Source organism: Phoxinus phoxinus (assembly GCF_949152265.1).
Source record: "Phoxinus phoxinus genome assembly, chromosome: 3".
NCBI lineage: Eukaryota > Metazoa > Chordata > Actinopteri > Cypriniformes > Leuciscidae > Phoxinus > Phoxinus phoxinus.
The window spans coordinates 32,818,666-32,846,429 of NC_136878.1; the positions used below are offsets into that span (position 1 = coordinate 32,818,666).

Genomic DNA, 27,764 nt, shown 5'->3' on the forward strand with positions numbered 1-27,764 from the left:
AAAACGACTTAATGTACATTTAAATAACCTCACTCACATTACTAAATTATTTTTTTAAACTAATTATATAGATTACCAGTAACATATAAAGAGTAAATGACACAGGACAGACAATGAGCCATTGAAACATAGCACAATGCCATTAACATATGAGAATGTGGTTGAGAAATGGGGTGAAGTCTGCATTCTTACCTCTTTACACATCTCCTTATACTTGAAAAAGCAATAGTTGTGAATGATCAAAATGAGAAATGATTAGCACAAGGATTTCACAAGCTTCAAGTCACAACACAGTTAATAAGGCAGCCAGCAAAGCCATGATTTAGCCCAAAATGAAGCTGTAAATCTTCCACACTGCACAAGATCGAGTAAAGGCACAGTGACAGATCGTATCTGCTGTGCAAGCGTCTGGAGCTGCATGGACCGTGAAAAGCGCATTTATCCGTGTCTGAATGCTCTGATCTCTTCCTCTTAGTCTCATCTTACCTCCGAGGTAGAGAACATGTGAGCTTCAGTGCGGTAAATCCCAATGGGGATTTCTGCACTAGATGAACACAGCTTCTGGAATAGTCTTCCATACGTCCGGATCCATAAGTCCTCTTCCGATACCTTCATCTGTTTCAAAAGAGAAGGGTGAAGCTCATTAACAAGCAGGTCAAATTTAACTAAACTAAACTAAATTAAGCTAAACAAAATAATATAATAATATATATGTATAGTATAAGCTGATTTTGGCCTGAAATATAACATTTCGTGGGAGTTTTCATGAGAGTCGTCCATCATGTCACATACTAATCTGCCTTTAAAACTTGTGATGTTATTTTTACACCGTCTGTTTCAATTCAACACTCCTGTCAGCGCCAACAGATTTGTGGGTGGGCAAGTTCAAATAACCAGCTTTGTGCATTTTAACTCAAACAATGGCTTGCATAATACATCACGCACTGATGCTAGACGTTCTGGCTTGCTGAGGGTGTGTGGGTGCGTTTTAGTTAGCGGTTACACTTACAGCACACAGGTAGCCAGAGCCCGGGGTGGTGTCTAGACCCAGCAGAAGTCTTGCGATGAGAATCATGTAGTCCTTCACAAAAGACTAGAAGATAAACAGAAACGATATATAAACACAGAAACAGTCCCCAGAAAGCACACAGATGATCTCCAGACCTCACACAATCAATAAAGGCTCCATAGAGACTCGATGCCTGAGGGGAGATAAACCTACTGCAAATGCCACTCAATGTTCTCTGCTTCTATCTGCCTCACAGAAAGGTATCAGCCTTCATGAGTATCAAATGTGTAGAGATACAAAAATAAACTGCAATAAACTGATGTACACTCGACGGCTAGATAATACTCATAATGCACTGTGAGGGTCGTGCTGAATGAATTCCCGCGTCTCACCAGAAGATGGCGCCCACGGTTGAATCAACTTTTGATTCAATTGTTTAATAAGGTTTAATAAGGTTTAAACAGTTTATTTTCAAATGGTTATTAAACAGCAACAAACTGTGAAAAGGCGGAAGCCCTTGCAGCGCATTCAGTGTCCAAATTCACTCACTCCTTCAAGTGAACTATATTAGTGGAGTAACGTAGGGAATAGTGAATGAGGGTATAGAGCTGTATTATAAAATAAGCTATAAACACAGCTTATGACTGACTGCTCATAAAGTTATGTTTCGTACATATTTGTTTTCTGTGCCTCTATGGCTAAAACATGCATATTACCAAATTAATGAATGTATATACGTTTCTATGATGCTTACACTAAGCTATTAAAATAATCATTATTGATATACAGAGTCATGTACGCATTACTAATACCTCTCTCTCTCTCTCTCTCTCTCTCTCTCTCTATCTCTCTCTGTCTCTCTCTCTCACTCTCTCTCTCTCTCTCTCTCTCTCTATATATATATATATATATATTATTTGATGAAAAGAAAGTTCAAAAGAACAGAATTTATTTGAAAAAGAAATCTTTTGTAACTTTATAAATGTCTTTACAGCCACTTTTGATCGATTTAATGTGTCCTTGCCGAATAAAAGCATTAATTTCTTCGTACTGACCCCACACTTTTGAATGGTAATGTATTATTAGAATACCTTTTGTACAGAATTAGCAGAATTTGCATCTGATCTATTACTCACCTGGTAAAGTAGAGTGTCCAGCATACTAATACTGAACACTCTGCCTGCAGCGAATGGGAGGCGGAACATGAATGCCAGATTCGAGCCCTTATCTCTCTCTATCTGGAGAAAGGGGAAAAACATCAGAACAAAAGATTGATGGAACTTTCCGCCGCTGATGATCTCAGATTTTGAGACCATCTGGAAATCTGTGACACAGTATTATATTAGTTTCAGTATTTTCAGCCTTTTGAAGCATGCGATTACCACAAATAAATCATACTTAATAACCACTTGACAGATTCCTAATGAAACATGTCATAATAAATTCGTAGAATTCAATCAAAGTTATTTTGTATCATAGAAAAGTTTGAAATGATATTGTTAATGGTAGGCCTGGTTAGAGTAGTTGTCTAGTGGCAAGGAAGAAAAATGATAAATTCTTAGTCCAAAAGTCTGAGATCACATTGACAATATGGGACTCAAAATGTAATTTAAATCTGAATATAAAAATAATTTAGATAATTTCATATCATATGAGGTTTTACACAAACTCATGGAGCTCATGCAGCTTGAATTTAATCATCCTGAAATTCATATTCATTTTGCAATTCAACTTTTCACTCAAACTATAATTGCTATTATAATTTGCATAAATCAAAAGTACGTCTCAGGTGTTTGGACCCCAATGAAAGTCAAATGGCGTGGCTGTTAAGATATGAGACCTTTTCAAGTTTGGAGAGAGCCAGGGAGTAGCAGTCTTTGGCACGAAACTGCATGAATCTCATATTAGAAGGATGGGTTAGCTCAGTGATTATGCTGAGGCTAGGAAACAACCTAGTAGAGGACACAATAACAGCAGAACAAAGACAAAAATGACGTTTTGCGGGGAAAAGTAATTAGTACCCAATGCCATCATGTTTCCAGCTGATGCTGACAAAGACACCAGCTTAAAGAAAAAAACTAATAACAACCAATTTGCTAAAGTTATTAATGTTAGTACCTGAACATGGTCTGCACGTTGACTATGGTTTTAGCGTCTGCCATGTAGTCTTCCTCTGCACTCATAGTACTCTCCTTATCCACCACCACCAGGTTATCAGCGTAGATGATGCCACACTGCAGTAAGTTATCCAAACTACGACAGAAAACAGCACAAACCCACCATTCAGACAGGACTAAAGCCCATTTCAGGATGTGCACGTTTACTGAAATCTTTAAAGACCTACTTGTCTATGGTACCAGCCATGTAGTACACCATAGGGAAACAGCAGATGGCCTCAAGAAAATGATTATCAGGCCTGGAAATGGAGGAGAAGAGCAGTTCGACAATGCTAATCCACTCACAGATGCAGTTTTAAAGTTCTTAAATGTTTGGCACGGGCAAACAACCTTATAAAAATTTATTAACGGAGTAAAAGCTTGTGCAAAATGTATGAGCAGGTAATTGCAAAAAGGATTTTGACACATATCCGGGTCGCCATGGAAACTCTGAGGAAGAATCTACAATCTGACGACAATTGTGTACACAATTTTGCATTACTGAAAGGAAGAGAGTGTGGAGCATAATGAACATAACACTTCTGAAAGTGCATAGCATTAGAGAGCAAGATAATACATTAAGCTATCATTTCAATTTAACGCACTTTAGAATGTGAAAAGTCGATAAAGAAATGTGTTTTATGCAGATATGCCTGGACGTATTTTCAAGTGGTAAAGTCGGGATATGCCTGCCTATCAAAAGTCTAAAGTCATCACTATGAACAGTAACATGCGGTGGGAAAAGTGATGAGGCAGCTTGCTCACGGGTTATCCAACAGCAACACAATGGGATTCAGCTCCTTCCGGGGTCGGTAATAGGCACGCAGCGGCACTATGAAGTTGTACAAGCCGTTTCCTGCTGTCTCAGCCGAAACAATAATCAACTTGTTCTTGAAACCATACGCCTTGGCATCTTCAAAACTATTGTGCCGACAACCCTTGAATCAAACACAATTAAATAAATGATGGACTGGAATAAATGATGATAAGAGGGATCAGATTGAAAATGCATTGAGGGATTTAGGCAGGCTAAACTAAATGAACATATAAAAGGCACTGATAGGTTTAAATATTAATATTTAAACATAGAATATTGTTACACGCTATGTTTCAATAAAAGTACAATGAAATGAAAGCATTAATAAATAAACAAGCCATGAAATAAGCTTATTTATTTTTTATGTCAAATGCAAAAGTGAAATACCATGTTAAATATGTCTAGAAATAAAATACAATATGAACTGAAATACCTTAAACAGAATGTGAAGTAAAGAAAATAAATATAATATGGAACTGAATGCATCACGAAATGTTGCAATCAATAAATATAACCATAACGAAAAGGGAGTAAACATAAATAAATAGAATGTGAAATGTATTTATGTAAAATTAAAAGAGACCTTTAATAATTTAATTTAGACTGTTAAATCCCTCCATATAAATGCATTAGCACAACTAGTACACACACTGTACACACAAAAAAACTTTCAGTAAACACTTTCATTAAATTACCACATAACAATGAATTAAACTGAATCGGAATATCAGTATTTCAGGGTGAATTAAGAGTTGTACACGCACCTTGTCAAGCCGTAAACAACAAAATGGCGCCTTTTGTTGCAGAAGGTGGCAAAGAGTTGGGGAGCTTCCAATGTAAGGGGAGTTTGGAGGGTAGCCTTTAATACACCTTGAAAAAGTAGAATGATATAAAATGTCAACGGTCTGAGAGTGCATTACAATGAATTCTTCCGTTTAAAAATGCACAGAATATACAGTACATGAACCCCTGCCCTGACTGACATCAATCAATCTGCAAAGGCTTTATTTTTGAAAGCATTGCATGTAAATGATCAGTAGAGGGCACTGTGAGTGCACTGAATCTTCACCAGCTCATTCTGTTCACCAGAGGAAGCGTTAGGAGACACAGGAGCAGAACAGAGTCCTGCGGCGAGAAAGTCTCAATGCTGTTCTGTAAGAGATTTAACTCTAAAGTCTTTTTTCAGTGGTGTGTGTGTGGTCTTGGTCAACCCTACATTGTGGAAGGATGGTAAAACCAGATATCTTTGACCTTCTGGGGACATGAGGAAATCATACGTGAGGGTTGTGTTAGGAGTAGGGTTAGGGTCAGTGGATAGAATATATTGTTTGTACAGTATACAAATCATTATGTCTATGAAAAGCCCTATAAAACATTAAAACTTAATGTGTGTGTGTGTGTGTGTGTGTGTGTGTGTGTGTGTGTGTGTGTGTGTGTGTGTGTGTGTGTGTGTGTGTGTGTGTGTGAGAGAGAGAACTCTGACTGACATAAGCAAACGCTGTAATTATTCTGCAGCATGACCGCTGAAAGGCTCTGTTAGCAACTAATATGTTTAAAGTTCATCTGATCTTCCTGAAAGCTATTACATGTAATTCAACAATCGCACTGGAAAGAGTACAGTAAGGAAATAACTAGAAGTAATTGGGATCAGTAAATAATAGTTTTATTCAGTAAAATGCATTAAATTGGTCAAAAATAGTAGTAAAGAGATTTCTAAAATTACAAAAGATTTCTACTTAAAATAAATGCTGTTCTTTTTATTCATCAAATATTCCTGAAAAAATGCATCACGATTTCTACAAAAATATTAAGCAGCACTAGAAATGTGACTAGAAATGTTTATTGAGCAGCAGATCCATATATTCTAATGATTTCTGAAGGATCATGAAGTGATGATGCTGAAAATTCAGCTCTGCCATCACAGGAATAAATTACATTTGAAAATATATCAAAATAGAAAACATGTATTTTAAATTGTAATACTATTTCATAATATTACTGTTTTACTGTATTTTTGATCAAATCAATGCAGCCTTTCTGAGCATAAGAGACTTCTTTTAAAACCATTTCAAAATCTTTTAAAATCTAAACTCATACAGAAGTGTGAGTGTATTGGTTTTTATTTGCCCTTTTATCATCCACTGGCCATTAGCATTTTTTAAAAGTTCTGTTTAGTGAAGTAAAAGCACAGGTCTACACAACAAGCCTCATGATTTAAAGCTCATTTCTATAACATCTGCTGGCTGTTAAAAAAGTCGAAGACAAACTACTCTATTGCCGTTCCCCTTAAAAACCTTATTCATTTAGTACTTTTGACAACATTATTTACTCTATGGCCGGTGCTCCTTCCTCATCGGACTGGTTGGTCTCATCTTCAGAGGGGTCACTGAGGAGATCACAGGGCAGGATGGCAGAGGAATCTGCGATCTCCAGCACAGGGGCAATGCTGGGTCTCCGACTCCCAGCTCCGTTCTCCGTGGGCAGAGCCAGTTTACTGCTGTCAGCTGGCGGATCGGGATTCTGCAGGTCAATGGCCACAGTTCCTGCAATACAACACAAATCAGCCATGAGAGTGGAGGTTTTCCTTTTCAGTTTTTGGGAAGATGCAGAATGAGGAAATTCATATAGATGTGTTCACCGGTTAAACAAACTTATCTAAAATCTGTTGTCTGATCTGATATCTCAGCTGCTTTTGTGCAAATTTGAGTGCAATGAAAACTGCCAAAGAAATATCATCAATTTTAGCCAACATGACTCAGAATTTAGGTCAATTCCAGTTCATTTCCACCAGCGCATGATTAAAAGCTGAAAAATGTGTCTAAATTACTAGGACAATTGGCCTACATACAGAGTAGGTGATATTAATGTTTAATTATAGCATTTCTTAAACGCACTGAAGTTGACCTCAACCCTGATTTATTGCTTTTTATGAATAAACACTGATTTGCACATTTCAAATCAGTGCTTTGCAACCAAAATCTAAAAGCACAGTGAGGTTGAATTTCAAAATGGTGAGGGAAAGAAAATGTTCTGAAGGGAAATTCTGCTGTTATGTAGAAGAATGTTCTGCTGCAAAATGTTAAGTGTAGAAACAAACAAAAAAAAACCTGTGAAGAAACATAATGGACTAAATGCTTTTTTATATACTGTAATTATGTTAGAGAGTAGTCCGGGGATATTTTACACATGCAAGTGCAGTTACCAAGCCTAATTAGAAAAAAACAAATCTTCATTAAAACAGCTTGCAGAACAAAAGACTTAACCTGTGAATTCCTAACGGGAATGAACGGGAGAGAAAGGTTTCTGTAAATGTTAACATTTACACAGACATCCACCAATGATGTCTTATGATTTAACTGTGATTTTAACTAATGCTATGAAAACCACATGCTCAGACTTACCATATGAAGCAGACTGATCAACTTCAACAAAGGAAAAACAATAAAAGAAAGTATATTTTATCATGAGCATATTTATATAGATTTACCCTGCTTCTGAGTGCTACTCTTAAACCACTAACTGGCATATGCTAACCATATGGAAATCGCATTAAACCAAGCCTGAGGCTGCACTGATGTAAACAAATTAAAACTTGTGCTTCATTTGTTTCGGATGTTATGTAACAATAACAACACAATAACCGTTTGGTGCTGCTAGTGGCGCAGAAATGACAGACTGCAGCTTTAAATAAACTTAAAATCCCACCCAGTTTGATTATTAAAAGGTCAGAGGCTTCTGTTAGTGACATGACGCTCAGACGTGTTCCCTCACCCATGCTTGCGATGATGCTTTGCACCGGGAGACGAGAGGGAGCGTCATACACGCCGGTGGCCGACAGCCCTTTGCTGTGCTTCTCCTCCTGTTTGAAGATGAACGCAGAGTTCTCCTCCTTGGTGATGTTGATGTAGTAGCATGTGTCTGTGGCGGACATGATGTGGCGAGGGCCGGGGTTCAGAAGTATGCTCTTATTCTCTTCTCTCTTCGTGCCAATTAGGCAGACGCCGTACCTACGGAAAAGACGATATATGTGTGTGTTTAGTATATATTTAGTATTAGTGTGTTTTAAGACAGTTGTAACTCATCTTTATTTTGGGAGGATCTACATCCTGTTCCTGCTTTTTTTAAAATATATTACATTCAACTTTATTGTCAATAATCCAATAGTGAGCCAATAATCATCATCATCTATAAAGCATCTAAAAAGAAGTGCAGATAGTAATATATCATGTGAATAAAACCATTACGTTACAAATGGCAAATGAAGTATACACATGGTTGTAAAGTGCAGTTGACCATTATAGTGCAAGTGAGATTAGTACAGTATGAGCCATATCAGACTGAGCAACAAAGTGCAAATTACATGATATGCACACTAATGTATATATAATGTAAGATTGCATATATCATGTGTCTGTAAGATTTTTATTTAGATAAATTTATACTTAGCAAGGATGCATTAAATTTATCAAAAGCGGCAGTAAAGACTTTTATGTTGCTACAAAAGATTTCCATTTCAAATATATCCTGTTCTTTTGTACTTTCTAATAATAATAATGTTTTTTTTGAGCAGCAAATCAGCATATTAGAATGATTTGTGAAGGATCCTGTGACACTGAAGACTGAGTAATGATGCTGAAAAGTCTGCTTTGCATCACAGGAATTATTAACATTTGAAAATAATTTTAAAATTGTAATAATATTTCACAAAATTATTGTTATTACTGTACACTGTATTTAAAAAAAAAAAACTTACTTCCAAAGGTTGAGAGAACTTTATTTTTATTTTGTCAGTTTAAATACATCAGACAAATCAATTGGATAAATACAGTCAATTAAGTTTAGTTTACTAAAATATTTTTACAGTGTATTTTTTATCAAATAATTGCAGCCCTGCATATGAGACTTCTTCAAAAATAAAAAAAATATTGAATGGTGGTGTAAGTATGAATGTTGATTAAAAATGTAATTGCAAACAGTGGTGTGCAAAACAGGGGAACAGGAAAGTTGATCAGTTGATCAGTCAAATTGATTGATGAGTTTATTAAAGCACATTTATCAACAGGCACAAAAAATGTCATATTTTTTGGAGGGTTTATGAAAGAATAATTTCACATACATCCGAATAGTGAATCGTGCATCTAAATAAATGTTAAATGCTCAACAATCACTCACTTTTTATGTGCATGGAAGGAGGCGTAAGTGAAACTCTTCCCGTCATATTCGCCAAAGAACTTGCTGTCCATCAAACGGATGTGGTAAACTTCATTCCCCGAGCACCGGCCATACGTCCTCTGCCACTGTTCTGGAGAAGCCTGTCCCTCCCTGAAACCCCACACAGACAGTTAAAACGCACGCGCTAAGACAACACTCCAAAAAAACAACAACAAAAAAACAGTGGGAAACTACTGTGGGATCATTTGAGTTTTCTTTATTAAAATGGTTTACCCCAGCAAGTTCAGGTGACCGCATAGTCAGGCTCCCTCTGACAAATGATCACATAAAGTTTAATGCCATTGATCGGCTCTCCTGGCAAATCTGCTCTGACTAATTATTTGTGACACTATTATTTGTAATTGTTAGGGATCACGGAATTGGAAAGGTTACGCGAGGAGCCATTATTCATTACTAAATCCTTCAATAAACTAAACAGCATTTCAGGAAACACTTCTCGTACATCAGCCGTCAAATGAAAGAGGAAAGACATCAGTACTCACTGTCCACGAGACGTGTGCACCAGCAGTGTGACCAGTGTAGAGGTGGCTGGACACACACAGTTGAGGGCCAGCATGGCATACTTGAACTCCTCTTCACACACCACATGATCTAGAAAACAAAACATACCTACACATAATCTATGTGAGAATAATATAATACAATACAATACAATATAATACAATATAATATAATATAATATAATATAATATAATATAATATAATATAATATAATATAATATAATATAATATGCACTGATTGATATGACAGCAAAGTGTACTCACTTTCAATATTACAGAATGATCAGGTTGAAACACTTGATGTTCTCTCAAAAATAAATGAATTTCAACAAACAATATTAAAAAATAATAAAGCACCAAGCACAGATTGACTTCCTACTGAATTATATATACACTTCCATTGGAAACATTATGAAATTAAAAACACCTCAATTCCACCACACTTGTGAACTAATCTCAGAACTTCTAAAGCTGAAAAAAAAGAAAAGAAAAAATCCAACGTTGCCACTCCATGTCACTGACCAAATTGGTTCCATTACTGGCAGACCCTCATCAAATGAGAGACATTATCCCTTTAATGTAATACATATATCTAGGAAAACAAATCATTTTCTTAGCTTTAGATGCAGAAAAAGCAGTTGACAGAGTTAACTGGACTTTTTTTTTAGTGACGCTAAGAATATATAAAACCCTAACCATTATTACCATCATATAACACTGTTTTCAGATCCCAAAAAGATCCTTTAAAAGCATATTCTTACATTTACTAAATACTGATCTTAATACTAGTACTAACTAGTAACCCAGTACTAACTTCTGACTAATTTGTCAAGACCATTTTCATCTAAAACACAAAAATATACTGTACGGGTAAAAAGTATTTTTTTTCTCCATTATTTACCTTTCTGTTTGAATGAACACATGGTTTTGTAGCACACAAAGGGGCATATTAATCCCTCTAACACTTCATCACTTCTTCTGCTAAATGAACATGAAAATGCAAATGCAGTGACCCGAGAGGTGGAGGCAGTGCTACACTTACAAAGCGAATACTCATAACCATGAAAGACTTCAATGAGGATGTATGACTTGGGAGGCGGAGAGTGTAGAATCTCAAAGGATCTATATTTATTATTCATACAGCAAACACACACAGGCTACAACCATATATACCACAATAATTGCTAACAGATGGCTGATACACATACACCCATGTCTAATCGTCAGGACAGTTTTTACATTTCACACTTTAATTGACGTATTTTGTGTTTATAAATCAAAATACATTTAAATGTTTTAAAAAATTGTCGCTTTTTCAGTAAAAAAAGTGAAATGGACTATATAAAATAAAAATAAATTTAAAGGACATATTGGTCACAAAATATGACTATGAAAAAATATCCAAATTAGATTTGTGAAGGAGAGATGATGAATGCTTGTTAAACTGCATATGAAATGATTTGACATCAGGATGGCAAAAGACTCACCTGCAAATTTGACATGGAATTTGTTCTCAGGTTTGAGAATCTGGACATATAGAGGACAGTTTGGAGCAAAGTCCTTCACAGCCCAGGCTCGCAGAATGGTTTGATGATCCTATAAGAACAGACAGCCTTCTTACAGTGTGATGATGTGCAAACTTACATTATACCATTAATAGTAGATCAAGTTCAGGAAAATGAGTTAATGTATTTGTATATATGAAGAGAAACAATAAAAACACTGTAGATAGTCAGACTAAAATTCATGCAATAAGTGTCCTTACATAATTTATAATGGGTAAGCCAACAATATGATAAAACTAAAACAAAAAATTTACTTTGAAAGATGAAGACAGTGAAATTTTTTATAAAGTATGAATAACATTACCATATAGGCTTCAAGTTTCTCTCTCTTTAAGATTACTTTACGTTTCTATTACGATTAATTTAAAAAGTGAATACTGTTTTGATCAAAATAATTGGGTTTCTTGTCTTGTGGTTGGGGAAATGTATTTATTTATTGACTTGTTGTCATTGACTAATAACTTTAATACTTTTGGCAAGGAGCTGTATAAAAAGTCTGTATTTACGGCTGCGGTGCGGTCCACTTCATTTCTGCTGCTGAGGATGAAGCACGCCTCTGCATCGTCCATCCTGCAGAACACACAACATCACGACACACCAGTGTCACTCAGAAAGGACACGTCACTATGCGACTGCACATATGTGTATGAATGTGCTGGTGATAGGTAATCATTGCCATGTTTCTCACAGTCAGTACTGAGGGTCAATTTCACGGTATACTAGCCTCACTAGCAATAAGTTCTTTCTCATTGACAAAGGTGTCATTAACATTCTGCCGGTTTTCCCACTCCTAATGTTTTCTGGACGTGTTTAAGGTTCCAAGTAAACAGAATCTGTGACATGCTGTCAGTAGCCTTAGTAAATCTTTTTGACTTCCCTTAGTTTGTAAAAACAAGCACAAATTGTGTGTAATGCTCTGACAATGGAAGTCTGTGTTGTACGCCGTAGCAATAATACTGATGTAATAACATACACACATCTTCTAAAGTACAGCCACAAGAGACTGCTAAATTCAGCATCACAAACACTATCCTTCCTGTTACTGTGTAAACAGATCAGACCACTTATATTTGTAAATCCACATTGTGAATTAACAGACTCCCAAATTACTAAAAATGCTAAATCACACATTCACACAGAGTGCAAATGTAACCGCCATTGGTGAATTAAATTACAGTTACAAAAATGACCTGTGTGTGTTTGTGTAAAGTATTGTGAGATTACTAAAAAAGTACTTTTGCATTTGTGAGCATGAACTGCAGCATGCATTTGAGAGAATCTTTGATACTGTTAAGTCCTTTAAAGCAAATACAACTGTGATGAGAATAATCTCTCTGGAGCTCCAGGGAAATTATATAATGACAACAGTGATTGTGAAGCAGCAGACAGGAAAATTATAAGTCCATGTCCTGATTTTAAGAGCCCTACAAACAATAACCAGGCAAAGGAAAAATCGACTATGCTACAATAAAATATTAGCGATGTACACCATGTGTAGATATATCATCAGTTTTACATATAGTGTAGTATTTATAGTAGTTTTGAATGGTCATCAAAGCAGAATTGTTTTTTTGGGGGGAAGCAGCTGGTGTAGTTAAAGTTTAGCAGTAGGGGCAAACTGAAATACAGTTCTAAGCTGCAAAACCATAACTCCTTGGTGACAACTGACCTGTGCTGAAACGGCAAGTTTAATGGCACTTTAATACAAGTGCTTTAAAAATATGAGCTGCAGTATTTAGACTTCAACTGAGTGAATTACTGCTATGAAACAAATCGACATCGACATGTGGACAAGTCACAGATGCTTTCGATAGAGCTGGTTTAAAACCCCAAACATTTAAAGATGAAAGACATACTGTTCTGTGAGGAATTCCTATTGGCAAAAATAAATTAAAGCACTCACAACATGCATAATTCATCCACCAATAAAACAATTAGAAAGCCTTTTTTTTTTCTACAGAAAGACTTTTAACCAAAAAAGGCAATCTCCTTATGAAGTCTTTTAATTTCCAACCTTCCAATTACAACACAGAGATTACATAACTGGCCAGGAAACTTTAGACAGACTGAGTTTTATGAGAAATTCATGCACTGGAATATGAAGCAGGCATATTGAGACAGATTTGCTGCATTTATAATGAAGGAATATGGTGGATTTTAAATGCAGTTACATTGCAAGAAAAAGCACATATATTATCCTTAAATTTCAAGGCTGCTTTAATAAGGAACAGATGGGCTTGAGACTGGTGTCAGATTTGGCTCTGATGGTGGAGCTTGCAGGTTTACTCTTCAATTTTCCACACAGACTAATTTCGTTTTTTGGGAGCCTGTCCAAAGCTTCCATTTGGAAACAGTTAATCAGTAGCCCTACGCTAGTTTAAATTATAGAAATGACACATTGATGTACAGTACTGTATATCACTGTTAAAATATGACATCATACTTATGACTTAAGTTTACTAACAGCTCTTTCACTCTTAGACTCTGAAAAGCCGGAAACACAAGTTGTCTTTCACAGAGAATAATGAGATTTTGCTCATTTAATTAGCTAAACTGCTTAGCTTGCCATTAGGCCAAACCTTACCGGTGAAGCATTGCTGTGCACTTTAAAGTGAGACATAAATCCGTCTGCCACAAATGCTGTTTTAAGTACCGTTCTAGCAAGTTGTACTATTGATGTCTATACATTTGATAGGCAACGGGGTTGCAAGTCATCTTGCTCAATATACTAAAACTGTTCAATTAAAGCAGAAAAACACACAATATCTTCTTCTGTCCTTAAATATTTTGGTGAATACAACTCTTAAAGGGTAACTGTTGCCAAAATTTAACCTATAGGCTCTTTTTGTTAATCTACCCGAGTCAAAATTTTGTGTAAAAGCATAATTAAAATGAAAATGCCACTTTTAAGATTGACCGTATTTTCGTTTTAGCTCGCAATGCCTTTTGAATGGGAGTGCTAGAGGCACTTCTATGATAGCATCAAAATCTCTATTTTTAAAACACTAAGGAGGCTCGACACAACATGAAACTGTGCTTGAAGTATCACCAGGGGTTCTACACATGAACTCGAGCATTGACTACATTGTTTGTGTACACAAAGTTTACTAAAAAGAAAGGTTTTGTACGACTCACTTTATCAGTGTTTATCATCGGTAGCTGGGATTTTGTCAGTCAAAAGTAGTCGATCTCCAAATGCAACGTAACATGAGGAGAGTAAAGATGGAAAGATCCTAAAGCTTGTTTCCATATAAATTCTAACTGTCTAAGTTATCATGCTTTTCATTGGACTTACAAGTTCATGAAATTTCTTCATATGGAGTCAGTTCATTACATTGTATTCGAAGATCGACTACTTTTGACTGACAAAATTCCAGCCACCGGAAACACTAACTGATAAAGTGAGTCGTACAAAACCTTTCTTTTTAGTAAACTTTGTGAACACAAACAATGTAGTGTGCTCAAGGTCCTGTGCATTGCCCCTGGTGATACTTCACGCACAGTTTTATGTTGTGTCGAGTGTTAAAACACTTAGTGTTTTAAAAATAGTGATTTTGATGCTGCCACAGAAGTGCCTCTAGAACTCCCATTCAAAAGGCATTTTAAGCTAAAAACGACAATACGGTAAATCTTAAAAGTGGCGTTTCCATTCTAATTATGCTTTTACACGAAAGTTTGACTCGGGTAGATTAACAAAAAGAGCCTAGATTCAATTTTGGCGACAGTTACCCTTTAACATACTGATGAATGTACAAGAGCTCTCGCTGACAGGAAACATGAGAAATTAAGGTCTCTGACACTATTGATTCGGAAGTCATTTCTCAATGTTCTCAGTAATTTAGTCATAGTATTATGTATTAATGTATTTAAAAGGACTTGAAAGGATGAAATCACTTGCAGCTATATAGATCAATTTGCAGATATATTAGACTGATCTCTCTGTCAACTTAATGGCTCTCTCATAGAATCAGACACAGAGTCAGAACATCAAATCGAACTAACTGCAAGGTAACTTTGATTTTAAAAAGTACACTTTAAGGCCAGGGTTTACATGCATAATTCGTCATCGGTCTCAATCCTGGGTCACTAAGTGCCATTACTCATTTTTTTAAATAAAATAAAAATACAGTTTTTGTTTAGTGTGAAAGAGGACAATATTTGACATTTTGACATATATATTTTTGTGCAACACAAGGTTAGATATTCAATCAGCTTACGGTAAATCAAATGACCTGTGGAAGAAGTGATGGGATTACATTGAATACATTTAAATCATTACAACTCTTTGAGTAGTTTTGCCATGTTAATGAAAATGGGAATGTTAATGTATTTGGTCTTGGTGGAGTAGATCTGCGAACCAGATTGCTGCTGCTGCTGCAGAGCAAGTATGGACTTGCTTCTGCCAATAGATACACAGAATCGCTGATGTGAGTACAGTACGTAAGATATGCTGCTCCAGCATAAATAGACATATATAAATACCAAAGTAGATCTAGACAGGTGGAGCTGGGGAGGTGGTGGGTTTCAGAGTAACTCTGATAGCGTGCTGAATCAGACTATTTACAGTAAAGGATGAGCAAGCAATCTCATTGGCTGCAGACTCAGCAGAGGCCAATCGTCTTGCGCCATGTGGTAAAGGTGTGATTGCTTGCAGTTTGCCAGCACCATCTAGAGTTCCATGACTGAACTGAATAATTAAACAGCCTTTTTTAACCAACAATAATTGTTAAACATCATTTTCAAGGAAAATGTTTGTTTCGAAGCTGCATTTAAAATACACTGGAATTTTTTATCTGAATGGTCATGTAAATGGACATGACACTTCTACAAAAGCCTATCCAAATTATAATTGTTTTCATTTCTTAGCTCTTATATCTTAGTTTAATCATGAGCAAAATGCATCCACATATAAGCAAGGGACTTTTTTAGGAAAAAATAAATGGTAACACTTTAGTTTAGGGTCCAATCATCACTGGTTTATAAACAGTTGTTTATAAGCATGCGTAATAGTAAGATATTGGCTGTTATTCTGCATGACCCAATATTCTACATTCCTTAATCCTACCCAATACTTAAACTAAACTACTACCTTACTACCTATTCTTAAGCAGTAATTAGGAGTTTATTGAGGCACAAGTCACAGTTAATAATGAGAATTGGACCCTAAACAAAAGTGTGACAGAATGAAAAACCTACTTGGCCCTCATCAGATCTTGGTCCTTCAGTGCAGAGCCTTGGAGGTAGATGACCCGTTGAGACCACAGCGGGATCTGCAGAATACGCCGCACCTGGATGTCCATCTCCGTGGGACAGAGTATCACCACATAATAATCCTAGACATTTGAGAATAACACCACCATCATACACTGAGCTAGCTTAGCATATTAGCAATACACAGAACAACAATAAACACTCACATACACGGGTTTATGCATGTACCTGTAGTCTCGGGTGGGCATAGAACTCATTGAGGAAATCCATGAGCAAGTCTATTTTGAGTGAAGTGACACAGAGAACCACATGTTTCTCTGTCTGAGCCCGGTGTCTGCTGTAGTTTCCACCTGACTTCTGCCTCTCCATCCAAAGATACGCCAACTCCTCAAACTGGTGTTGAAATGAGAGACAGAAAGCAAGTACTGTGTAAATTCAATCATCTAAAAAATGAAAAGAAAAAAGTGCTCAGCGAGGTTGGATCTCCATCCATTCAGCTGTGTAAATGTACTCATAAATAAGCAGTAATTAGGAGTTTATTTAGGCAAAATACATAGTTAAAGAGAACATTAATACGGAAGCTGCTGATTGTACTGTTCGTGGGATGATCGTGGCACCTGTAATGGCAGCACCACCAGAGCCACACAGATCATGATGACCACCAGTAGCTGAGAGGGCCAGATTTTGGGTGTGACGTCTCCATAACCAACGGTCGAGAAGGTGACGATGCAGAAATATAAAGAGTCGAAGAGGGTGAGACTCTTTCCTGCCCGCTCGAGATGCTGAATCCCACAAGCCCTAAAGAGCATTACAAAACATTTCAGGAAACAATTTCGAAAATATATACATCACTTGAAATAAATTCGGCATCATGGGACTTTTATAGTTGGAAAGACATTCCATGAATAGAATTCAGTAGAGCTGCTCAGTCACGATGTCTATTTGTAGGCTTGCCCAGAAGGCCATTCCACCATGGGCTCCCTCAGGAATTTCGAATGGGTTTTTAAAATAGCGGTTTTCGATTTGAGTAAAATGAGGTCTGTGGGTAGCATTATTTCAAGAGACTTTCCCATTTTGTTCTACACAACAAATTGACACAGAGTCATACCTCAAAAGGGAATTTTAAAACCAATTTATTCAATCATGTAAATACGTAAGGACTATAAAAGTTACCTGATTCATCATGTAAACTCGCATTCTTAGGTAAGAACTTTATTCTAACATGTCCCTTTATATTGGTAAAAGGGAATCAAATATAAATGCAAATATATGCTAAAACAGAATAAAACATAGGCTAATGAGGATAATAACATGAGGTTAATTAAGGACCTGTAAAAGCCCAAAGAAAGGACCTTTCTTTGTTGAAAAGCAACAAAATTTGACTTCACGTTTTAAGAGTTTCAATCATTTCCTATGCACTAAAATAGAGTGCAACAGCTGGGTTCCAAAATAGTCCTACCATTTACATTCTCCATAGAGAAAGTGTTTTATTTAAACATAAAAAGTTCTTGTTCAAGACAGACTTAAATAAAAAACATAATATATACATTTTATTGACATTTTATTTACAATTTAAAAGATTAGTTTTCAATTTTAATATTATTTTAATTAACATTTTTACATGTTACATAACATTTTCAGTAGCCATTACTCAAGTCTTCAGTGAACACATGATCCTTCAGAAATAATTCAAATATTATCAAAGTTCTGCTGCTTAATATTTTTATGGAATATGGAATACGTGTAGATTCATTTTGGGATTCTTTGGTTTCGGTTTATATATATATTTATGTATGTATACAATTATATATTTATATCATTAATTTGACTATTTTGCAATAAACGATTATTTGCATATACGTCATGTGCTTGGTGACCCACATTTTTTTCTCAGACATTTTGTTTAAAACAAAGTTTGTGATATTATGATTCATCTCAGAGATGGGTGCTTTATGGCTTACCTCTCTTTATGAAGGATTTTTTGTAAATCCCTACAGAGAAAATGAATGGGAAAATACTTCCAGAACCCAGACTTCTGAAAAAGGGGAGCTGTGACTGTTGTGCTATATTAAATACTCAGTAGATTTCGTTCAATATTGCTAAAAAATGGTAGCATCTTGTTTTGACACTATTTAAAAAAGTTAATTTGGATTAAATGATGTACATTAGTGATCAGGACGGTTAATTCATAACCGTGTGACTGTTTCAGATCCGCAGCATTAGATACAAGCCTGCAAAAGGCTGAAGCCCCATCAGGGATATCATATCAGAGATCAAAGAGCTTTACCCAGTGAAGACCAGACAGAGCAGTGTACAGATCAGAATGAGGACCTGGTTGAACATGGCAGAGTGTGTGCGCTGAATGGCACGATGGAGATCATTCTAGAAAGTAACAGAGATAAGTGAGAGAGATCTCTTTCGTCAAGAGACTAAGCAAAGACAAGAATACAAGAATAACACACACACACAATGCAGGCGACGTGAGCTATCTGTAAAAGCCCAGTTCTGAAAGAAGTCTGCCTATTTAAGAGCCTGCTTTAAAAAGAACTTAATAACCCTCATTATCTTCCAGGGCTGGTGCTTCATTATCAGGTCTAGTGTTCCTCACACAATTAAATATTCTATTCCACTGACCTTAATAGAGCAAAATATACAAGGAAATGTAAATGCTCTTTAATAACTGTACTGCTCAGCTACGTATATATGAGATATAGGCTACATGTATGTTAAAGGTGGTAGAGTATGTTAAAACTCTCTTCACATCCTGATAGCAACCAAAAAATAGAATTGGTCTTAATGTTAAAACATGTATATCTCCTGTGGAAGTTTTAGGACAAAAAAAAAAAAACACGTCCAATGCAGTGACCGAATGCTATGATACGATGTCCTACCTGCCTGTCAACAGACATCACACATCATCTTTGACAAACAGCAGCCGCCTTTACAGTTCTTCCTGAACTAAAACAACGGGCCAATGCTGCGTTCACGTCATCGTATCCGTAATTACGAGATGGCAAAACGTGATGTTGTACCCGGAGCTGTTCATGTCAACACGAGTGTCAACACCATTAACGCCGACATGAATCTGCAGCAGTCAGAGCTCTGTAAGTTGTTTAGATTCATTATTATTAAAATTGTTATGTGGTTTGAGACAAGAGGTGATTTAACGGCATCTCTCGTCTCTGACTCTTTGCAAACTCTGCTGTGTGAGTTAATGGGCCCTATCTTGCACCCAGCGCAATTGACTTTGAACACAGACGCATGTATCATTCGTATTTTGCACCCGCGCACAGCGGACTTTTCCCTCCACAGACGCACGTCGGTAAATTAGGGAATGAACTTGCGCTCGCGGGGGCGGTTCAGCGCAAAGAGGAGGCGTGTTCCGGCGCAAAACTCCCCTGGTGCTATTTTCCAGTTTTAGAAAGCAATTGCGCCACTGACCAGGAAAAAAAACAGTCTAAAGACAGTGGCGCGTTGCACGTTAGTGATTTGGTATTTTAAGGGCGCGTACTTGGCCATAATGTAGTGTGTTAACGCGCATCCATTTTGATTCTCTAATATAAACAGATGCAGCAGTTTTCATTTTTGCAAATCATACATTATTACAAGGAAAAATATTAACACACGAGGGAAATCATTGTTGTGTCCGTGAAGATGTGAAAAAGATCTATCTAGAGTAAAAAAAAATGGTTTCTCCCATCATCCCCAATGTCACTTCTCTGTGTTTTACGGCCCTGACGAGAACGTCGGTTTCCTCGGCTGTGAACCGCTCCTGGTGTGCGCCGGCAAATCCGCCATTATAATAGCGATCCACCATGGAACAAGCGCGCCGGCTCTTAAAGGGAATGTGAGAGGACGCTCTGATTGGTTTATTTCACGTTACGCCCAAACCACACCTATGAATAATGAAGCTACTTCAGACCAACCCCTTTTAGATTTGCGTCAGGCGCAAGAGTTATTTATCCCGCCGGGAAAATAGCAACAGCGCCGGGATCCGCCCACAAAGTTACTTGCGCTTTGCGCTTTGACACTTGCGTTTCAGATCGTTAAAATAGGGCCCAATGTGTTTTGGAGGAGTCGTGGGTTTGGAGACGCTCTGAGGAGAAGGTGGGATCTATTGCTTTCAAAGCTAGCTTGTTATTGCTAGTCTCTCCAAGAATGCCTACCCTACCTTTAATTACAGTGCCGTGACCAAGGGATCAGGACTTAAATGGCTCCTTTATTCAGTTTGGTAATTATCATCTCTCTAGGAAAATATATTGTAAGAAAGTATGGGGGGTAAAACAGAGAAATCTTCAAGGCAGTGTCACATTTTAGTGGTTGTAAGCATTCTCTTTTACTAATATCTTTGCTTAAAGCATTTGCAAAAGGACATTACCCCTGCCAGGTTTTCTCTGGCCATTTGACCTGACCATCTGGCAGGGAAGGGAACGCTGGCACCATCTCAGATTTTGCTCATTGATGATGCATTTTCATTTGTCAAGTGCATAATGAAGTAAAGCTTCCCAGCACAGCAATATCATCAAACAATACCAATGTGATTCTGCTAAGACACCTAATAAGATGTCCTCAAGGCATGTAAAATGCACTACACAGCTGCACAGGCTACTTACAATCATGTTCTCCAGCGCTGATTTGGCAAGCCAACAATTAAGAAACACAGGAACAAATATGTTTCTAAGCGGATGCCAAAAGATCTGCAAAAAAAATACAAATAATTATAATTATAATAGAAAAGCTGTGTGCTTTTCCATAGCTTTTCCATATGTAATGCCATTAGCACAAAATAATTAAACAACCTATATTTTTTCCCAATGACTGCAGGTCAAAAAATGGCTATTTGTTACTTGGCTAATTGTCTCATTTGGTAACACTTTACTTGAAGGGGTGTGCATAAGACTGACATGACACCTTCATAATCATGACATAACACATGTCATGAATATCGGAGGTTTTATGCATGGTTATGACAACTGCCATTAAGTGTCATTCGCTCAATTATGACATTTATAAATCAAATATGACATTGTTTGAGATGTCTTTGTTATGACAACTTGACATAAACCAATACATCATAACCTGTCAGTGTCTTTGTCATGACAACTTGACAATACCAAGACAACATAACCTGTCATGAATATGTCTGAAAATGATTAATGATCAAACTTAAAACCCACTTTATAGGTTAACATTACATTAAACTGTCATATGGTTGGTTTTGACATTGGCCATTATAACTGTGTCAGGAATATATTTCTTGACCTCAACTACAATGGTACACATTTAATTTGTCATTAAAATGTCATTAAGTGTTAATACTCTGTCAAACAATTGTATAACAGTGTCATGTGTACTTTTCTTGACCTCAACTACAGTGGTACACATTGAATTTGTCATCAAAATGAAAAATATTGTAATGTTAACCCATAAAGCTAAGTGGTTGCTTAAGTTTGATAATGAATCTGCTATGTCATGTTTGACATATTTATGACAATTTATGTTGTCTTAGTTATGTCAAGTTGTCATGACAAAGACACTGACAGGTTATGATGTATTGGTTTATGTCAAGGTGTCATAACAAAGACATCTCAAACAATGTCATATTTGCATTATAAATGGCATAATTGAGCGAATGACACTTAATGACAGTTGTCATAAACATGCATAAAACCTCCTTCATATTCATGACATGTGTCATATCATGATTATGAAGGTGTCATGTCAGTTTTATGCACACCCCTTCAAGTAAAGTGTTACCTTACATTTTAGTAATTATTATTCCTTCTCACGACTGACTTTCAGGTATCAATGGCTACTTATATAATTACACTCAATCACAACAATATAACAGTACTCAACAATTACAATTGATACGTGCTTCTGTGTCCACCAGAACCTTCATTACTTACTGTAATTATAAATGGCACTGTATTGATCATCTCAATGATGAAGGAGATTTGGAAAATTTGCTCCCAAATGTTCCCCTAGAAATGAAATAGATATAAGTTACACCGCAGAAGAATCCAAGAGTACTAAAATGCACATTAAAAAAAAAGAGAACACAAAACGGTCTGCATCCTAATTCACTACTGCATATCTGTCATAAACAGTATTTGACAAATTGGAAAAAGTGCATCCCAAATTACAGTGTGATAATAGTCAAACGTACTTGTATTGTAAATAGTTTGCTGTGTGGGGATTTTAACATATTTTAAAAGTATGTCAGTTTATAGGCGAAGTGTGTACAAGTTGTCTTATATCCCACTATTACTGTATGTGCAGAGACAACTATGTATGTATATGTCAGACACCTTATTGACTTCCCAGAAAAGTGTATACTACCTAAGCATAATATACATTAAGTGGGCAAACTGGGATGCAGCCTTTAATTACAACAAAGATTACTTTCATCTCCCAACAACAGAAAAAAAACGCCTTGTCTTGATAAATCAATGAAGAAAGAGAAAAACAAGTTTTTTTTCTGTTAAAAGCAAGGAATACTTTCCATTATAGGGAAACTAAAGAAACAAAGGGACCCTTAAGCAGCCCAAGAGGAGCTGAAATGGTCAGATGTAATTTAGATCAGTGGTTAGAAAGCTCACAAGGGCAGAATAATAATGACAATAATCTTACCTTATAGCTGAGATACACCAGAAGCATTGCTTGCAAGAAGCTAATTAAGGCCACTGTCACCTGTGGTGCAGGAAACAATCATCAGTTTGATTAGCAGAGTATCAATATCGGAGTCTAATGAGAAATAACTCTTATCACAGTCTGAGCTCCGTCAGAGAGAGAGATGTAATTAGTTGTCATAAAGAAATGTGAACAGTGACGTACACTCTTAAAAAGAAAAGGTTCTTTAATGCAAAACCCTTCTAGGGTCTGTCCTCTAGAACTGTCTGGTTTAGCTCAGGCAGCAAACAGGACGAAAGAAGATTGCAACGGACAGACTGAGAGAGTAATTGGTGAACTTTATATAAAGCTTATATCATAATTTAATCTGTGTTCCAGACAGACTGTCAGTCTATGTAGTGGTGGGTATTAAATTTTTTGTATGCAGGTTATTCCATTATGCCAATTAATAGAGAGATGAAACAGTCTTTATAAGAGAGTCATTAATTCACTCAACTGATTCATTCAAAGCACACTGATTTATTAAAGATCCAAATAAGTGACTGATTTTATGATGTATATTCTTTGAATTACTCACTAAACCGATTAGTCCAAATGCGATGAGTCATTCATTCAGCTGATTCATTCAAAGCACCTGATTCTTTCAGGAATGAAACAAGTTACTGTTTTTAGATATGTATTATTGAATTATTTTGATGGAGGAGCAAAAACAGACAAATAGCCTGGCAATATTGTGTCTCAAATATAACTCAATATTAACTTATTGTTTATTGAACTGATGTATAAAAGCAATGTTACACCCACAGTAGTGATAAGTTCCCTTTCAAGGGAACTCGAGCTGCGTTGAGACGCGGTGGGAACGCCTAGCGTGATTGCGTCGTGAAGCACATGTAAAATCAGTCCAATGGAAACGGGAGACGTCATGGGCGGGGTGACGTCACCGACCAGGAAGCTATAAAGCACTCCCACGATCAGAAAACACTAGCTTTGTTGCCTTCAGCAAGTGCTCTCTGTCTGTCCATGTCTATTTATTGTTGTCTGTCTCAGTATCTAGATATATATTATGAAGAAACAAGAATTCAAAACGTTGTGTTGTTCCCTTCCCTCGTGTTATCTCGGGTGGGGACGCGCATCAGCTTTGCGTTGCTTGTTTGGGAGTAGAGCATACCCAGTCAGTTCTTGAGGGGGCTGACTGAGTTGCGAGAGGTTGTCTGTTTCACCTCGCTCCCGCCGGGCGTTCTTCGAGGAGGACGATTCGGTGAGCGCTTCCCGAGGCGCGAGTCCCGCTGCTGCCGAGGCACAACGGCGACGCGCATCTTGGGGAGCGCAAATGGATCTAACAGCGAGGTTTGAGACGGGCGCGCCCTATCTCTGCCTTCACACCAGTGGCTTATCTCGGGGAGAAGCACGCGCTGCGGTTTCTTTTCCCCGGGATGAGACTCTCGTGCTGCGATCTCCAGTTTCGAGGAATTGGTGATCGTTAGTGTTTAAAAAAAAGATATATACATGTGTATAGCCTATATATATGAATAAAGCAGATGTGTGTGAGTTTTCAATGAATAAATAAATAAGTCAGCTCATAACTCTGTTGTATAAAGAGGAGCTTATAAAAGGTTTTATTTTGTGCTGATTGCCAAGTTAAATGTTTTCTGGCCAGCTGAACATTATGAGAGTGAGAATATAATTAAATCTCTATATCTCAGCCTCCTCGTCGGGGATTGCCGTTTTTTCCTATCTCCACACTGAGGAGTTGAGATCGTGGAATAAACCGGTTTCTATTTTATGTGTTTATCCCCAAAACTTCTACTAAAGTAATGTTTTGAGTATTAAATGTCATAGTATGACAGTGCCTCGGGTTAAAGAGACGCTTACTACTAGCTATCTCTCTCCCGAGTCGGCGTCATCATTTCCCCGACGTTATCCACCAGCCATCATAAATAATAGATAAATATTATTAGGCAGCATTGGTGGGTAAACTATATAAGGACATGGATGTATGTGAGGGGCGACTCTCTGAGGAGGGTCGCAGCGCTGCCAGTTCGGTTGTTTTCCTGCTGGTGGCCACGGAGTGATATATATAAGTTTTTCTGATGTAAAGAAAAATAAAGGAAAAAATAAATAAATAAAGATAATATATATATATGTCTGTTCTCTGAACGCTTCGCTTTCAACAAAATGAAGATATATTCTATCCAGCGGCGTTCCAGAGGTGTCTTCCTCACCGATCTAATGTTCCTGAGACTGCTGGGCGGGAGCAGTCTCAGCATACTAAAGCTCCTCGCAGCTTAAAGTGCTGCAAATTAGAGCGTCGCCATTCGGGCTCATCCACAATCGAGAGGGACCTGGGTGGTGGTCGCTGTCTAGCCAGTTAGAGATATGCAAGATCTGAGAACTGTTTTATCTCTAATATAGCTTGGAAGAAGAAGCCCTGACGCCGAGGCTGCAGGCTTCTGAGGGTGGTCCCCTCCAGGGTAGGGACGGTTTTGAGAAATCGTTTCTCCTCGGCGCCCTCTGGGGTGCGACTCTCTGAGGACGGTCACAACGCTACCAGTTCGGTTCTCCTGCCGGTTCGCCGTTTCAGGACACCGAGGTGTCAGCGTCCCCAAACGATCCTCCGAGGAGGGTCGTAGAGCAGTCAGTTCGGTTTCCCGGCCGGTTCGCCGTTTCAGGGCGCCGAGGTGCCTGCTTTTTCCCACGATCCTCCGAGGAGGGTCGTTGGAACTAAGATAGTTAGAGGTAGGCAAGATCTGAGGACTGTCGTTATCTCTAATGAAACTTAAAAGAGAAGTCCTGACGCTGAGGCTATCAGGCTTCTGAGGGTTCCTCCGGGGCAGGAACGGTTTTGAGAAATCGTTTCTCCTCGGCGCCCTCTGGGGTGCGACTCTCTGAGGAGGGTCGCAGCGCTGCCAGTTCGGTTGTTCCCTGCCGGTCCTCCGTTCAGGGCACCGAGGTGACAGCGTCCCCAAACGATCCTCCGAGGAGGGTCGTAGAGCAGTCAGTTCGGTTTCCCTGCCGGTTCGCCGTTTCAGGGCACCGAGGTGCCTGCTCTTTCCAACGATCCTCCGAGGAGGGTCGTTGGAGCTAAGATAGTTAGAGGTAGGCAAGATCTGAGGACTGTCGTTATCTCTAATAAAACTTAGACAAGAAGTCCTGACGCTGAGGCTATCAGGCTTCTGAAGGTTCCTCCGGGGCAGGGACGGTTTTGAGAAATCGCTTCTCCTCGGCGATCTCTGGGGTGCGACTCTTTGAGGAGGGTCGCAGCGCTGCCAGTTCGGTTGTTCCCTGCCGGTCCTCCGTTCAGGGCACCGAGGTGTCAGCGTCCCCAAACGATCCTCCGAGGAGGTCGTAAAACGGTCAGTTCGGTTGTTCCCTGCCGGTTCGCCGCTTCAGGGCACTGAAGTGACTGTTCAACCAAATCCAGAGGCCAGTCTCTAGAGACTGGTGCCCTTAGCAGAATTTCTGGCAGCGTGGAAACTACTGCCACATATTTCTCAGTGGGTCCTGCACACTATAGAAAAGGGTTCAGAATTCAGTTCGGTTCTCGTCCGCCCAGATTTCTAGGGGTCCTCCCCACAGTGGTGGACCTCGAGCAGGCTCTGGTTATGGAGCAGGAAGTGCTGACACTTTTGCTAAAAGGAGCTATAGAAGGGGTTCCTCCTCCCAGCAGACAGTCAGGGTTTTACAGCCGCTACTTCATTGTTCCAAAAGAGGATGAGGGGTTGCGTCCTATTCTAGACCTGCGTCAATTAAACGGCAGGTTTCAGAATCTCATGTTCATAGTATGCTTACGCTGATATGATTGTGTCACAGATTCAGCCCGAGGACTGGTCTGTCACAATAGACTTGAAGGACGCTTATCTATCCATCCTCAACACAGGAGGTTCCTGAGGTTTGCTTTCGGGGGCGAAGCATAGCAGTATCGGGTTATTCTATTCGGCCTAGGTTTATCACCCCAAACCTTTACAATATGCGTGGATGCAGCTCTGGCTCCTCTGAGACTCCAGTGCATTTGCGTATTATACTATCAACGATTGGTTGATCCTAGCTCAATCTGAGCATATGGCAGTTCGGCATCGAGATGTCGTTCTGTCCCACTTAAAGATGTTGGGGTTGCGACTCAACGCCAAGAAGAGTGTGCTCCTCCCAGATCAGAGGACCACTTTTCCAGGTGTTATAAATGATTCGCTGTAAATGAGGTAAAACTAGGCCAGTCACTCACTGTGGAACAGTTTCAGACTGTTGGGTCTTATTGCAGCTGCGTCCAACGTAATTACCTTTGGCCTTCTGTACATGAGACCCCTGCAGTGGTGGCTCAGGACCAAGGGGTTTTCTCCGAGGGGTAATCCGTTTTCGCATGATCAAGGTCACGCGGCTATGCTTACGTGCCTCGGTCATGTGAAAGAACCTTGGTTTCTCGCCCAGGCCCAGTGTTGGGGGCTTCTTGTTGACGCTTATGCTATCGACGGATGCTTCCCTCACAAGTGGGGGGTGATCATGAGTGGTCACTCGGCGAAGGGTCTTTGGCAGGACCATCTCCTTTTGGCACATAATTGGCTAGAAGTGATGGCGGTATTCCGAGAATCTCAATACTTCCTGTCAGAACCGAGAGGTCACCATGTGCCTGTCCTTCTGGACAGCAC

General features: G+C 38.3%; 1 protein-coding gene across 16 annotated transcripts in view; it reads right to left on the bottom strand.

The window, feature by feature from the left end:
- kcnt1b (potassium sodium-activated channel subfamily T member 1b) overlaps nucleotides 1-27,764 on the bottom strand; it is a 105,665-nt gene that overhangs the window by 8,517 nt on the left and 69,384 nt on the right. For 4 of the 16 annotated variants that reach the window (XM_079607281.1, XM_079607296.1, XM_079607283.1 and 1 more), the window contains 23 exons: nucleotides 23,125-23,184; nucleotides 22,401-22,475; nucleotides 21,105-21,188; nucleotides 18,779-18,873; nucleotides 17,109-17,289; nucleotides 16,720-16,884; nucleotides 16,477-16,613; nucleotides 11,787-11,850; nucleotides 11,203-11,311; nucleotides 9,697-9,823; nucleotides 9,155-9,304; nucleotides 7,754-7,989; nucleotides 7,384-7,404; nucleotides 6,312-6,525; nucleotides 4,747-4,852; nucleotides 3,931-4,103; nucleotides 3,354-3,425; nucleotides 3,128-3,262; nucleotides 2,850-2,961; nucleotides 2,146-2,247; nucleotides 1,010-1,093; nucleotides 487-615; nucleotides 193-213 (listed from right to left, as the gene is read on the bottom strand). In XM_079607281.1, the coding sequence (XP_079463407.1) occupies nucleotides 193-213; nucleotides 487-615; nucleotides 1,010-1,093; nucleotides 2,146-2,247; nucleotides 2,850-2,961; nucleotides 3,128-3,262; nucleotides 3,354-3,425; nucleotides 3,931-4,103; nucleotides 4,747-4,852; nucleotides 6,312-6,525; nucleotides 7,384-7,404; nucleotides 7,754-7,989; nucleotides 9,155-9,304; nucleotides 9,697-9,823; nucleotides 11,203-11,311; nucleotides 11,787-11,850; nucleotides 16,477-16,613; nucleotides 16,720-16,884; nucleotides 17,109-17,289; nucleotides 18,779-18,873; nucleotides 21,105-21,188; nucleotides 22,401-22,475; nucleotides 23,125-23,184 (2,652 nt within the window). The remainder of the gene's footprint in view (nucleotides 1-192; nucleotides 214-486; nucleotides 616-1,009; nucleotides 1,094-2,145; nucleotides 2,248-2,849; nucleotides 2,962-3,127; nucleotides 3,263-3,353; nucleotides 3,426-3,930; nucleotides 4,104-4,746; nucleotides 4,853-6,311; nucleotides 6,526-7,383; nucleotides 7,405-7,753; nucleotides 7,990-9,154; nucleotides 9,305-9,696; nucleotides 9,824-11,202; nucleotides 11,312-11,786; nucleotides 11,851-16,476; nucleotides 16,614-16,719; nucleotides 16,885-17,108; nucleotides 17,290-18,778; nucleotides 18,874-21,104; nucleotides 21,189-22,400; nucleotides 22,476-23,124; nucleotides 23,185-27,764) is intronic. The other 12 variants (XM_079607285.1, XM_079607294.1, XM_079607284.1 and 9 more) reach the window with 6 other exon arrangements.